At 40.2% G+C, this 16,120-nt stretch overlaps 1 protein-coding gene across 2 annotated transcripts in view; it reads left to right on the forward strand.

Moving 5' to 3' along the window:
• LOC308126398 (glutamate receptor ionotropic, kainate 2-like) overlaps positions 1–16,120 on the forward strand; it is a 65,194-nt gene that overhangs the window by 16,056 nt on the left and 33,018 nt on the right. Inside the window, exons 2-6 of one of the 2 annotated variants that reach the window (XM_080490767.1) lie at positions 3,842–4,009; positions 5,581–5,844; positions 8,315–8,496; positions 12,361–12,414; positions 13,846–14,019. In XM_080490767.1, coding sequence (XP_080346893.1) covers positions 3,842–4,009; positions 5,581–5,844; positions 8,315–8,496; positions 12,361–12,414; positions 13,846–14,019 — 842 coding nt within the window. The remainder of the gene's footprint in view (positions 1–3,841; positions 4,010–5,580; positions 5,845–8,314; positions 8,497–12,360; positions 12,415–13,845; positions 14,020–16,120) is intronic. The other variant, XM_080490766.1, reaches the window with a different exon arrangement.

Below are 16,120 nucleotides of genomic sequence, written 5' to 3' on the forward strand. Positions count from 1 at the left end.
ACTCACTCAGAGCTTTCATTTGCACTATAATTCACACCAGTCCCAATGATGGGGACTCTATAATTCACACACAAACACACACACACAAGCACGTGCTGATTATTTCTGCGGTAACTCACACACTTACAATCAGACAGACCAGAAAAGCAAGAGAGAGGAGGATGGATAGAAAAGTGATAAATGGGGTGATATTAGACTTTTAAGTAAGCGGAAACCTGGTTTGAGTGCAAGTATTCACCAATGTACATAACCTGTACAGTGGGAGGCCTTAAGATTTATCAGTGACTGGTAATACTGAGCGTCAAAATGCTTTAAAATGTGTATTAGGTATTCAGATAACATGATGCATCCCAAAAAGCTTTTTCTCAGACTCTGTAAGTGACTGTATCTGGTATCTTCCTGTGTGTTCCAAAACAGCATTTGAAAATTAATTACTAGAAAATAAACCACTTTTAAAAAAAACGGTGAGTTCATCAGTGCACCCGAACAACGTTTTTATCTTGAAAATATGTAAAAGTAGAAACCTTACAGTATGTGTCTCTACATTTGCTCATATTTTATATACGATGCACATCAAACTTGCAAAGGTAACAATATTTAGATTTTCAAGTACAGCCAATTTGTCCAGCAATTCATATTTAAATGTTGAATAAAACTTGTAAAACCGTCTAAGAAATTCATCCTTTTAGACAAAAAATAAAAATAAAAATAAAGTTATAGATGGTCATATTAGTGAGAAATGATAACCAAGTCTTTAAATATCCTTCAGCCAAAACCTTAGGTTGATTTTAAATGTTTATGAATGAGGTCCCTGCGAACACTGAAAAATCCTCTCGTCTGGAAAAGTGCTCATACTCAGTATTTTTTGTTGTCCTCTGCAGATTTTATGCATGATAAATACATGTTTTAATAAAGCAGGCGGTCCAATCCCGACAGTGTGCCAAAGAAATCTGATGACCATATCTTAACATCCTGCTCATTTTCAGACTCGTTGAGCAGGTCAGTACAGCTCAGTCTGTTCCCCCGGGGCAATAGTGTAATAATCATCTATTAGGTCAGGCTGACATGATTTCTATCATATGTAATGATGAATTTTGAGTATACATTCTTTCCCAGATTAATGTGACATTTCAATAAAATGAAACGCCACGAATAGCATCATCTTTGCTGTATGGAGGAGGAAAAACTCATTATTCTAGCTCACTCAGTGACATAGTGGAGGAAGAAAATTGTCGGTGCTTTAGTGTGATTGTGTGTTTTATAGGTTGGCCCATACGCTGCAACATTACTTCCACTTTGGACTCTGTTGGACTATTATTTTCATAAAAGAAGATATCATAAAACAAACCTTAAAACTCAAATATATGGCTGCACCCTGGTGACAGTGATAAAGCTCAGTCCCCTGGGTTAATGACATCTTCTTTGCTCCCCCCCCCCTCCCCCCGTACTTATCCTCTATCACTCGCTGCCACGGCCAGATGCTATTTATAGCAGTTATGTCTATCACTGTATGGCACTGTCTCTTTATTCCACTATCTTCAAAAGTGCATTGTTATATCGGGCTTTTTCTTCTTTGAGTTTCACTTTTACCCCCGCTCTCTGTAATTGAATCAATAAACAGGCTTTAAACTCCTTCAGTTTGGATTTTGTCAAACCGAGTCTTTGTCCTCGGAGAGGACGGGAGCCGTGGATGGACTCCTGAACTCTGCTCTCATCTCCAAGAGTGTTTCTCAGCGCTGCTCTCACAGACCCCTTTCATCTTTTCCCCCTCATACATTCTCTTTTAAGTTTGATTTCAGTAAAGCTTTCTTGGGATTTGGTCCATTTTCAAAGGTGTACTCACTGTTGAGATGCATTGTGCTTTTTCCCTCCCAAAAGTTTATTTTTTTTTGTTATTATTTTCTTGGTTTTTAAACTTTAATATTCCACATATGCAGACTTATTGCAGCCTTATGTGAAAAATGGGAAACTATCTGTATGTTGAAATACAGTACTTGCATAAGCCTCAGAGAATGATCACAAATAAGACAGCTGAAATGAAAAATACACTAACTGTGCATTGATCTGTGCCAAACAATAATCATTTGAGTATTTTTACATCAAATCATTCCTTTTTAATGTCTTCCAAATATCTCGTGAATGTTTTGCCTCCAATAAAAAACAAACATGCAGCTTTGTAGATCTAATGATGTTCGTGCAAACCTGAAAATTTCTTGGACATCATTTCTCTGGGATTTTGTACGTGTTCTCTCCTGATTGTTCATGCTGCTTTTGTATGTAGTACACATGGAACTCCGGCTGTAATTTGCCTCGAGCAGACATGGACAACTAGCAACCCGCAGGTCAAAATCCATAATTGAATATATTATTGGTTTCACAGGAAAAAAAAGAGAATAGGAAATTGATTGTAACCACTTTCAAACAATGTTTTTACGATATTAATTACCCTTTTTCTCCCCATTTAGTAGCCATAATTCCAATACATCCTCTTGGTGAAAGAATAGCATCACAATCTGGCCATTGCGAAAATCAAAGTTGCCCCTTTTTGGTCGAAATGTTTGAGAAGCAACCTAGTTTGAATCGCTGAAGTAGGAAAAGATTCCAGTGGGAGAAATAAAAGCCACTGTGGGTCTCTTTAAACCTTCGACTGCTCCCTACTAAGCCTACTACTGCAAAAATACACAGTTAAGGTTCACAATGGATTGCAGAGATAATCTCCCCAAAGTGATGAATTCAGTAACATGTAAATTCAATCATAATTGTAAGAATGATACCAATTAAAATATGTATGAAAAAAAAACAAAAAAAAACTGTGAAATGAGACACATTTATAGCTGGTATGTTCAAACATTGCTTCCTATCGCTTAGAGTCTTGAACCACTTTGACGGACCATCTGGAGCTCTCATAATCTTCTTTGTGTAACTCAAAATAATTGACAAGTCTGAAGGGAGTTGTTTCCAGTTGACAACTTACTTTCGCGGTTGTAATTACAGCGTCTCGCACAGCGTGGTGAAACTGTGCGTGTTGTTTGTTTTATGTGTGGAGGCTTCTACTATGTCAGTTAATGAGTATTTTGTGGGGTAAATCTTATATACGTCTGAAAGATAACAAGATTCCTCGGGAATGCACTGCATGGTACTCCCATCAGGATGCTCTCCTATTAAACATCTGCGAGATCAACAATAAAATGTAATGCTGGGTTGATTTGTTTTCAGTTAGTGTGATTACAATATCCTAATGGCACCTTAATCCATCATTTCATTGACCCTTTTCTTCATTATCCTCACTTCTCTTTACACACGCTCAAAGTGTGTTTGGAATCTCTCCCGAGGCCTTTGCTCCCCAGGCTATATCTCCGCCTTTTTTATTTTAATTTCTCTGCTCTCTGTGCTCCTGTGGAGCTTTTTCTGCCTGCCTCTCATTTGAGAATAACTGAAATCAATGGGACAAAAAAGAACAGTGAACTTTCCTGTCAAGCTTGAGCGACGGAGTTAAAGAAGGGCACCCACCCTTGAACTCGACCCCTAATGCAGTTAATTGCCTATAATTACAGCGAGGACGGCCGCAGAATGCAAATCAGCCCCGATCTAATCTGCACTGTAAATCTGTCTCATGTCGGCGTGTAACTGAGGTTGGGTAAAGCCGGGAGCACAATGGGTTCGATAATATGAGTACAAATACTGAGGTATTAAAATGATAGCCCTGCTTGAGCTGTAATTGCCTCCATCATTTCAATCATTTACTTGAATGTCGCCTGTGCTCAGGAATCCATGGCAATTACAGGACTTTGGAGGTCTCTTCTGTTTGTTCTCCTTGTGACTGTTTGCTTTAACTCATCAGGAGGAATATTCGAATCCATTGAGAGCGGCCCCTCCGGAGCAGAGGAACTAGCCTTTAAATTTGCCTTGAACACAATCAACAGGAACCGTACATTGCTCCCCAACACCACCCTGACCTATGACATCCAGAGAATAAACATCTTTGACAGCTTTGAGGCGTCCCGGAAAGGTGAGCCATGTGAAGGATGTTCAGTATAACTCCACAAGTGCATGTCTACCAGAAATAGAAGCTTCACGGGAAGCCAATTCAACCATCGGTGTACTGCTGGCTCATTTTGATTTATTGAGCGCTGAATTGAACTGGATGTCTTTCTTATCATTGTGTGTGCAACAGACAAAGTAATTGAACTCCCTTTGGTGCAAAGAAAACAACCATCTACACGTCACACTCAAATATTGTCAAAAAAATATGTATGACCTGCAGAAGCTTTGAAACGGAGTATTTTAAAGTTGAAAATTTGATGTATTAGTTAAGGATGTGGTGCCACAGTCAAAAAGTAATTCAGTACACTCCACTGAAAATGTCCTTTATGCAGGGCTGCCAACTCTCACATATTTGATTCTAAACTCACACTCTCTTGCCACGAATGCATTTTCCTAATATACTAAACAGCATATTTCCATAACTTTTCACTTGGCTTCACTTCATTTATAATATAACTTTTACCTAAAATGCTTGTTTGATTAATAATATTAATTGTACACCGTACTTAAACCTTCTTTTTCATGATATCTTCTCAAAAATCTGGGGAGTGAATCCTTGCTCATTTAAAGTAGTAACTCACACAGACTTTAAATGCATGTTTTTGGTTGATTTTTGGTAAAGGGAAGTTTTCTTCTTAGATTAAAAACTAGCATTCCTAAAACACCCAGACGAGGGTAATTCAGGTTGGTAAGTCATATACTTTTTTCCTTAGTTTGTGTTTGAGACCCATCCAAAACCATTTTTACTCAAAACTCAAGTCAAAAAGTATAAAACCTGCTGATATATTCTACTTTTGAACCCTAAAGGTCACACATCATCTTTTATAGGAACAAATTTATGCAAAGTAGCAGCAAAGGTTTCTGTTTACTGCACACTGAATGATAATTACTCACTTTTTATTATGATATGCAGTTGTAGATTAATAAACACTGTAGTAATCATAAATAAACGCAGTGTGCTTTCCTGTGATTCATAATGAACATAGCCTGTGCAAACAAAACATCCACAAAGACCTGACATTTATTCATTCAAATGAGCTACTAATTTCCCTGAAAGTTTAAAGACCATGCAAAAGTTTGCATTTCAATCAAAATATCTTCCATCGTTCCATCATTCAGTACATGTTTAATGCTTTCTTGAAAAGAGGAGCAGACACATATATAATGGGTCATGCAAAAATATGGCTTCAAATTGCATTCAAACATGCTCGCATGCAAATGCATACATGCCGGCAATAGTAAAGAGTTGAGACAGAGGAACAGCAGGTACTGGTGAAGCCACACATTCACTGATTCACTTTCTTTCAGATCTCTCCGACTTGGACAAATGAGAATACCCATAGAAAAGTTTTTCATTGTGTCCAAATGATGATTAACAGCAAAATTGTGGACATTATAAATGATTTGTTAGGGTTGAGTAGCTGCGGTGAGATATTTCAGCAATGAATAAATTAAGAAAATCCTGAACATAGTGAAATTTGAAAGCCCAGCACAAATGTCAAACTAATTTATGCCCTTCTCTTGCTCCCTTTATAGCATGTGACCAGCTTTCCCTGGGAGTGGCGGCCATTTTTGGCCCCTCACACAGCTCATCAGCAAATGCGGTCCAGTCCATCTGCAACGCTTTGGGAGTGCCCCACGTCCAAACCAAGTGGAAGCATCAAGTGTCAGACAACAGGGACTCGTACTATGTCAGCCTGTATCCTGACTTCTCCTCCCTTAGTAGAGCTATCCTTGACCTGGTGCACTTCTTCAAGTGGAGAACCGTCACTGTGGTCTATGACGACAGCACAGGTACAGGTACAGTTGGTGTCTGTCTTTCTCTTTCTCTGGGGCGTTTGTATTGTGTGGTGATGACTGTTGCAATTTTTTATCATTTTAATTGTCCAGAAGAAGAAAAAATAAAAGGTACTTGGACGACAAAAAGCAGCACTGCAGCTCAGAGTTCAGTGAGTGCTTTGTAACCTGTCAAGTTAATTCAGAAATCAATAGCTTACTGTTCTGCCTCAGTCCTCCAGGTGCTGGCCATGTCAGTCTTCCAGGAGAGTGAGCAGCAGCATGGGGAAGAAAAAAAAAGAGAGAGAACCACATTACCCAGAATGACCCAACGTCTCTTCGGATTAATGCAATACAGAATTGTAGTATGTGGGGGCTGACAACAGCCATTAATAACACGCTGAGACACTTGATCTCTGAGGGTGGCTATCAAATGTGTCTGCGAGCCATTTCGGCTATCCTGTGACTTTGTGGAGTGGCTCGTATTATGTATTTTAAAAGGCGCGTTGTATTTTAGCTGGAGTGCTTTGAGATACTTATGCGGTAGAGTGTAATTACTCCAGAGAAGATAACAATATTCAAATGCTGATTCACAATTCATGAGTTATTTTGTAAGATGTAGTTGACAACTAATTGCAAGTAAATTACGCAGGAATTGAGAGGAGATTTACATTTTAGACAGGTGCTTTAATGAATTCACTCCATGTTTGGAACAAATTCGCATCGTCTTCGAGTTGACAACTGAAATTGTGCCGTTTGAATTGAAAACCTTTAATCAATTATAGTGTTGAAACTATATCTTTTATTGCTGTTTGTCTTCCTTCAAGGTCCTAGCTTCCATATCTGTAACTTTCATTTCAGTAAACAGCCAATCCTCCAGCAATCTAGCACCCATACGTTAACCTCGAACGATATCCCTGTGGCTCATCCCACTTGCCACATTATTCCGACTCATCTCCTTGACCTGTCTTCACTTCCTGCCTTTGAGCTCGGTACATTAACACCCCTATTCTCTCGCAAACTGTCCCAGAGAGATGCCAAAAGGGGACCCTTTGCCTCACTCTCTCTTTGTCAGATAAAAGCAGCTCGGGCTTCGTCTGTGGAGCATTTCTGGCTCCGCCACACCTGACGCCCTAAAAAGTGTGACAGCTGCATAGCCGTGTTGCTTCCCCCCTCCGCTTCTACCCAGTCTGAGGCTGTAATCACACAGCTTCATGCTCCAGGGCCCCGCATTGCTGATTGGAGCCTATCTGACGGCTGGCAGGAAAAACTATCGGAGGGGATAAAATATTCACACACAGCCGTTAGAAGATCCAGGGGGAAAGTCTGAAGGCATTAGCCAGAGCCCACAAACATCTACACTGACAGTGTTTCCCAAACGTTGAGCTCCCTTGACAGATTTTTTTTTCTAGCTTAACACCTCCCAAAGTGTCAGTATGAACAAAAACAGGGAGATGCAGACATGCCCTGGAGTGGGGATCTATTGGGATTACCTGAGGAAAGCTCTAGGAGGTTCACTATTCCTATGTACAATGGTACTTTTCACAACAAGACCTGCATGTTCCTATTTCACACCAATTTTTCTATAGGCCTCAGGGAGACCCAGCCCCACTCACAGTAAGACCATTAAACTGCTCACACAGCACTTCATTTCAAAATAAAAAATAGGCTGAGCTATCTTAAAGTGGTTCCATGAAGAAGAAGAAAAAAAAAAATCCCATCTCTCTCCAGTTCCCTCTCAAACTATCCTCACTGTTCCATCCATTTTTATACCCATGACATGTAATCATCTCTCCCATCAATCCAGCCTCTTTCATCCCTGGACTCTGAAGTTCTTTACTCAGGGAGAAACTCATTGTAATCTCATCACAGTATCTCCCGGAGAGCTTTCTACCTGAGCGTGTGGTCGAGAAATGAAAGGTGAAGATTGTAGCTCAATATGTGACAGCGGCATCAGGCTCCCCAGGGGCAAGTACAAGCTGGCCAAACGGAGCCTCTCTCATCAGAGCACATCTGAAGTGTGCGTGCGAGAGAGCTGGAAGAGTTGGGACTGACCGTGATTTTCCATCACGATGAAATTGAACCTATTCCATGCTGCTGTATGATATCAGGGAAGACAGAAGCAAATCAACATTTAGAAAGATTCTGTCGAAATGGAAGTTTCTGTCGGTGGGTGCAGATAGAGCGCCTTTCTATTTTGTGCTCTTGCTGTAAAATAATGCAGCGTGCTGGCTCTGTCTCGCATCCTTCTAATAGGTCTATGGCAGTCTGTTTGTTTGCCAAGCATGAGTAGGAGGATCAATAGAGTGTGGATTAGGAAGTCATGCACATGAACCTTTTTTTTTTCGCTGAGAAAACCAGATTTCAATTTTTTTTTTGCAAGGCCTCTTTAAAATCAGAGCTGCTTCAAAATGGCGGTAGATCAAGCACAGCATTTTGCAGCATCTGTAAAAATTCTCCCTTTTACGCTATGTGTTTCCCTTTTTGTCTGCAGGTCTCATTCGACTGCAAGAGCTGATCAAGGCACCGTCACGATACAACATCCGTTTGAAGATCCGACAGCTGCCCACAGAGACCAAGGATGCCAAGCCACTTCTGAAGGAGATGAAGAAGGCGAAGGAGTTCCACGTGATATTTGACTGCAGCCATGAGATGGCCGCCTGGATACTCAAACAGGTATGAGCCTAACTTAATGAGCTGTGATAATTATTCAAATACATCAGGAATCCAGGTAGTTTTCATGAAGTCCTGAAGCAATATAAAAAAAATATATAGTATGGATTTCATGTCTCATATTTTGGATTTCGAAGCTTTAAATGGGATTAATTCTTCTCTGGGTTTCTATCAAGTGTCATGACATTTTGTGACCCCATCCTGTAAAACTATCAACTTTTAATCTCCAGAAATAAAATGTGTTGTTTTCATCTAAAAAGCATCAGTTGGGTGAATTTAATTGGCAGAAGAGATCATGTATTTGCAAACGTTACAAAAGAAAACAGAGTTTTTGGTCAAAGTGTAAAGCAGGAGTTTTGGATCATCATCTTTACCAAACATGGTTATTTACCTGAAACAGGGAGAATAAATTCTGAAATAGAAATAGTGTTACAGACTTTGGTCAGTCGATTAACCTCATGTAAATGTAAAGAGAAGCTAGTATGATTGTGTTTCCAGCCAACCATGCTAAACCATACTAATTATATTATATTTAACGAATGTCATCAAAATTGAGCAAACTGCAACATTAATATTTCCATAATTTCCCTGTATAATATTGTAGACTTGATAAGGAGACTCACGGTATACCAATTATCCACATGCACTAAAACAATAAGCTCATATATGTTCACTTTATTAATCCTCCTCTGGTTAGGCTCTAATGCAAATGCTTTAAATACCGACTTTCTGCTCTGTGCATCTTTAATCTCTTTCTTGCATATTAAATTTCTACTAGTGACCCGCCATAATGGATGCTCTCCATTGCACAATAAAGTTTTTTTAATTAGAAAGTTTGATTCTGCTCACAGGCATGTTAAATTCATTTAACAGAAGCACATTATTCATGAGAACTGTGGGGGTTCTTATTAAATTGAAGTCTTCTCACAGGCTTTTGCACTGCTTGAATTCTTTTTACAGCTGTGTGTCTATGGGAAACAACTAGAAGCATTATTTATTATTGTGAATCATTAGCTTGTTATTTGTTGTGGTGCGCACGAACCCACGTTGAGTTATAAGATACTGAAGGTTGTCATTGTGGTGACAAACATGAATAAAAATCTTGCTTGAATAATATATGAATTTCGATTTATATTTATAATGTTTATTATTATATTACACTATTATTATATTTATTATATTTATATAGATTTTTATACTAAAGGTTTCATCTCATGTGATTTAATTTCACTTCTTCACAAAGTAGTGAAGTAACTTTCCTTTGTACTGATAGACAAAAGCACGTAGTTACTTGGAAAAGTAACTCATGTGATTATTTAAACTGATACGATCAATAATGTCTTAATATTGTGCATGTAGTATTATTGTGGTGTTGCTTTGGTATATCAGCTGAGCTGTCAGCACCGTATGGGCCAGTCTAATGGCTGATTCATTGTGTGGTAGTGCACACATCTTATTTTAGTCTGAGTTAATCTGTCACTCTTAAAATCAGGTATTTTCAACTGAACACGCTCCCGAGAGGGAAATGCAGCTGTCGGCAGTCATGCAGCAGTGTGCATCACACCTGCACATGAAAGAAAAGGATTGATGAATGAATGAAACTACAAAGATGCAGACGGTAGCAGGCAGTAAGCACAAAGGTGGTCTAACGATTATCTAAAAGACACCACAGGTAATGTCAAGAGAAAAAGGTTAATCCAAAACTAACAACCAAACTCATGACAGGGAAGTTCAGCAATTGTAGCTCCATCAATAATTATAGTAACATGATAACCCATTATTCCTAATGCTTCTAATGATAATGCAATCATGCACGAAAAAAAGCTAAAATTTTTGGGTAGAGTTGTTCAGACTAGAACATCACAGCTGCTGCGTAAAGACACAAAAAGACCTGGTTGCTTATAGTTTGCGTGTATGTCCTTCCAGGATGGCTGTTTCATTCATCATTTCAACAAGCACTGACCTGCCTACATGACAATCGTTCCAATGCAGTCACATCGATCATCATGAAGTGTTTTGAGAAAGCAGTTGTGTCAAATATCAAGGCTATGCTCGACAGCTCGCTGGACACGGTCCAGTTTGGTTGCCACACAAACCGGGCTGTCCTCCACCTCTCCCTTATGGACATTAAAAAGACATAAGACTGTTTTTTGTGTACTTATATTTAATCTTAGAAACAATTATCCCACATGAGATGACCACTAAATAGACTGAATGAGGCCTTAATAGGTTCCTCTGTAACTAGATTCTGCACTTCCTCACAGCTCAGTCCCAAATCCATTTGAACTGGCACCGGCTACTGTCACACCGAGCACTGCAAAGCTGCGCTCACTCCTCTGCTCTTCACTCTGCTGACACATGGCTGCACTGCCCAGTCTAGCTCCCACCACATCATCAAGTTTGCTGATGACACGACTGCGGTTGGCCTTATCAGCAGCAACGACGCGTCAGCATGCAGAGAAGAGGTCAAACAGCTGGCAGCCCGGTGCGCTGACTGCAATCTGTCACTCAGTGTCGACAGAATTAAAGAGGTGATTGTCGAACCCAGTTCACAGTCTTCTTCACACGGAAAAATGAACCAACACGAATGTCCCCAAGATTTAGATTTAGGTTTCTGAAGGTAGAAGATAATTCCCCCTGCACAACAAATACTGCCGCATGCAGAAATTAAGCCACCACCCATACACATCCACACCACTTTAAAATCTACAGAGATGTCGCAGTGTGCTGACAAAGTCCATTGCTGTGTGGTATGGAAACTGTTGCACTGCTGACCACAAGATACTAAGGAGGACTGTTGAGACAGCTGGAGACATTGTCAGTGTGCTTTTCTCTTTCTTCACAGATGCCTTCATCACAGCAATGTGATACTCGATCGTTCAGTTCACTTAACCAGACTGAGCACACTGCGGCAGCTAAAAGGAATACTAGAAAGGTTATCTTCTGCAATCATGACATTAATGAGTTTGTTTGCATACACAAACATGCTCTCTTTATCTTAGGATGTATAAAATGCCTCATCACCGTGTGTGTGCTATAGTCACATAAATACAGCCGTACATATTGACTGTGTTAGCTGCCAGGCTAGGTGCTCAACCTCCATTGGGAGAGTTTTGTTCGAACCACAGACACTTCAAAACATTATCAGGGCAAAATGAGAATCAAACCGCCAACCTTGGGATTTGAAGACAGCCCACTCCACCAACTGACTCACAGTCGCTGCTGTACTGTCTAGTCATGGCTCACTCTGTTGTTTAGTTGCACTTCATGCTGTCTCCCTTTGTGGATTCTAATTCTGAAAATGCCATGTAAATACTAAAGATTACTAAAAATGAAGACCTGCCAAGAACCCACATTGTTCCTGACTGTTAATAACTTTAATAATGTCTTCACACATTTGATCTGGATGCATGTTGCTTATTCAGACAGTGCGGGAGCTGTGAAATAAACAGCATCATATCAGTGCAAAAACACATTTTGTGTGAAAGGCATCTGCTTTAAAGTCCTTTTATTAAAGACAGGTGAGGGAGATGTGTTATTGAGCCTTTTGAACATTTTTATCAAGTACTTTTATTCTTTGATGTTCTTTTTCGGAGCTGAATTCTTATTTCACAGATTTTTGTGCTATAGTGAGGTGGATTAGTTAGGGCTTAACAGCTTGTTAGATGACACCAGTTCTTGTTTTAGTGACAAAATCTATTAATCGATCACCTGCTCTCTGTTGTAGCCCCTGCTCCATTTTTCTTTTTCATTCTTAGGTGTCGTTCTGCCGTTTACTGGCTCAATATTAGCTGAACGGGTGATTATAATGAATAACATGATACTTTCAATAAGTAAATTATTTGACCTATTCATTTCTCCCTACAGGCTCTGGCCATGGGTATGATGACTGAATACTACCATTATATTTTTACTACACTGGTGAGTACCCTGGAACTTTTTTGATGTCGACAACATGCAATGATTGACTGTTATTTGCTCCATCTTTTATTATTTTTTTGCACAGCACTGTCCACTTGATAATGTGTGGCTTGGACAGCCTTCTCTTCCTGGGCTTATTATAGTCCAGACACTCATCTGTCCTTGCTTGTTGCAAGGCAAAATTCATCCATCTGTCTGAGTGTCTAGTAGCACTTTTTCTTCTCTGAGAATTAAATTAAATACGACTCCTCCGGGAGACAGCCAAAGAAAAACATCCCATTATTTTCACTTTATGTGAATCATTTTGAGCTACAATCTGGCTTTGTGCTGACAGAAACAGATCGCCCTGAATAACTGAGTCATTGTCAGATAATTTATTATATGCTTGTAGTTATAATGTTGTCAAAGTTTAACTTTGGTATATTTTTAAAATTCAATCCTAACCTTTTTACTTCACCTGCCCGACCAGAACTGTCACTATAGAAAACAAAAGAAGTTGGATATTTTATTCTGACTCTGGCAGCGATTGAAGTTCTCCAAAGTTCTTTGATCTGGCCGCTACAAAGATTGCTGGCTACGCTCCAGATGAAAGGCAGCACATCTTCTCTGAGCCCGGAGAACAGAAGACTGAGAGCTCAGATAATAGCCTTGAGCAGATGAGACTGTCACCCATTTGCTCCATTACAGCTCTGAAAAAAAAAACAAATAGCACACTGTGCTGTTTGGAATACAATTGGAAAGGCTGAAAGCAAAAAAATGTAACTGAAAAAGACATTTACCAGTGCTCGGAATATGAAGCGACGCTCGGTGTATCCACACAAGAATCTGGCTAGATTAAAGGGGAGTGAGAGACAGCAGGTATGTCATTGGATGAGGAAGGAGAATGGTGATTACAGGCCTTTTTTCAGAGCCATGCTGCTCCTCGTCAGGATGGGAACATTCCCACTTTAACATCAGCCAGTGTTTGGCAGAATCAAGGCTACTGTGCAGGCCTAAGCCTCTGTGTGCCGGTACCAAGTTACCCGCACTGCTTTTAGGACAGGACGGCAAACATTGACCATTCTGCATCCATCGCCTGCTGCTCCTCTGTCAACTGTGTTGTTGCGTCGCAGAGACATCTGCCTGGTGAGATGCCAGACGGGCTGTATGCAGGACAATTGGGTCGTCCTTTCACTTCCACATGATAGATGGCAGTACACCAAAAGCCCGTCTGTAACCTTGAAAGTCTTCCTTTAATCAAGTCCACTGCATCAGCATGAGATAAAATAACTCCTGAAATATCCTCAAATGCACCTCTCAGATTTCACATCTTTGGCTAAAGCTGCCACTCAGATGACCACTCTTAATTACTGAGATGAGAGCTACAGTATATCGCAGTGTAATTCTCTTTGCTGATCAAACGCACTGATACGTTCATCTTTTTGCTTCTAGGACCTTTTTGCCCTCGACATGGAACCGTACCGCTACAGCGGCGTCAACATGACCGGATTTCGAATCCTCAACACAGAAAACTCTCAGGTGTCGTCAATCATCGAGAAGTGGTCTATGGAGCGGCTACAAGCCCCACCCAAGCCAGACTCGGGCCTGTTGGATGGTTTCATGACGGTGGGCTCAAACTTTTCATCATTCTTGTTAGTGTGTGCATACAAAATGGAGTTTAAAGCTATTCCTTATCACCTGAATTGTTTAATCTACAGAAGATGTAGGATAGATCGATGAACATTAAGTTAAAGCAGCTGTAGGCATTTTATGCTGCCGTCAATTGTGTTAATTTGGATTATCTTTATGAAATGATAAATTGTTGCTCCTAAATCAAACATATGTACATATATATTTTTATAGTTTTCATCACAGTCATAGAGAAGAATGTGACCGTCAGTTGTCAGTCAGATGTTCAACAGTGCAGGGCTCCCGGGGTTAGTACAGGAGCAGCATGACTGCCCTCTGCGTGGGCCTTTTGAGTGGGTGCTTCTGGGTCTAAATGCCCAGTAATGAGCCGGTGTGAATGGTAATAGCCGTTTATCTGCCCTCCTGCCTCTCACAACTCTCCTCTGGGAGCGTGGCCAAAATATGACAATCTGTCAGTGCTCATGCAGAGAGACGGAGCAAATTGGATGGAAATTATGGCCTTGGTTTTTTAGGATGGCATCCAAAAAAGCCTGGGATAAGGTGATTTGAAAGTGAAAAAGCGAATGGAGCTCGTCATGGACATTCAAGGTCACTTTCTGGATCTGTTGTTGTAAACAGTCGATTTACTCTACCTACCTCTGAGCACCTTCTTCTCAGACAAACTCCCTTTTTCACATCCTGCGGCCAGACTTTCTTTTTCCTTTGGCAGCTTTAAGATCGACATCATATATAAGCCTAAAGAAAGAAGTGTCGTTTCATTTAAGACTTAAAGACAAGCCTTTGAATTACACACAGTGGAATGTGACTCTCCGTATTTTAACCACAGCTTTAATTCCTGCTTACATCAACCATGAAAACAATCATCAAAATCTACAACTTATTTTATATATTTATCCTAAAATGTATGTAATTTCTTGATAAATAAATAAAAACGTGCACTGCTGGAAAACAGAAATGCCATCATATTATATAATTATCTCCCTCAAGCACCACAATTTGAATTTTTTTTTTTCCTGTGTGGAAATACAATACAGAAGAATCAGCAAAGTAGTTCTGTATGCAAAATGTTAAATGCATTGCACAAAGAGGTTAAGTCACTTGATGTTTTCCCTTTCACTGAAAATCAATTGATATTAGCAGGGTGCAGGATTGATTCATTTGCTTTGCATTAATCATTTTGTGAACTCATATATCACATTTTGACAATTCTCACTACAATAGAATCACTGTTAAGGGATAAGTAATATGTCCAAAAGCAAGCTTTTTTAAAGTGCTCTATTTATACATCCTATGATTCTTCTTTATGAGGGAACGAAGAGATGGTCATGTGAATGTACAAACATTGGCTTTTTTTATGGTGTCATAAATACATAAAGGTGAAAGAGCGCTGCTGGTGATTTAAAAAAAAAAACCATTACGTGCCTTTATAATGAATGTATGGCTTGAAGTAATATTTGTTCTCCCTGTGAAAAAGATGTCAGACATTATTCTGTGAATTTCCCTGACATTTATGCTCCTGAGCTTTGGGCAGAGAAGCCACCTTGAAGACTATCATTAAATTAAAGCCGTGGAGGGCTGCGGCAGCCAGTGTGTGACCTTCCACCCACAAACCCCTCACCGCTGCCTTTTATGTCTTATTTCTCATACCTTGTTCTCATTCTGTGAGATGGGGAAGCTGCGCTGGGCTCTGGGCTTGTTTGTGCACGGTGACCAGGCAACGGTTGTGTAGCGATGGTTACCAGGACAACGGCAACCGTGTCACCTTGTAATTTCATGAAGGATTGATTGACTGAGACGAGAGGAAGGTGGAGGTGGAGGGAGGTGGGGGTAAGGTGACTTGGTGCAGGAGGGTTTTGATGGGGAGAAGGATGGGAAGAAGAACGGGATGAAAGAGTGGATGTGAGGATGTTACAAGGTGTGTGTCATGGTTCCTCGTGCGGCGAGGCTCATTTTAATGCAGGGTGGTGTAATCACAGTGATCCTTTGCTTTGGGTGAGGTCGAGCGTTGTCTCAAGGAAAGACGAATAATGAGAAGTTCCTCCTCAGACCAAGCAAAGCCACAAAAGCAGCGAGCTCC

This window comes from Lipophrys pholis, assembly GCF_963383615.2.
Source record: "Lipophrys pholis genome assembly, chromosome: 21".
NCBI lineage: Eukaryota > Metazoa > Chordata > Actinopteri > Blenniiformes > Blenniidae > Lipophrys > Lipophrys pholis.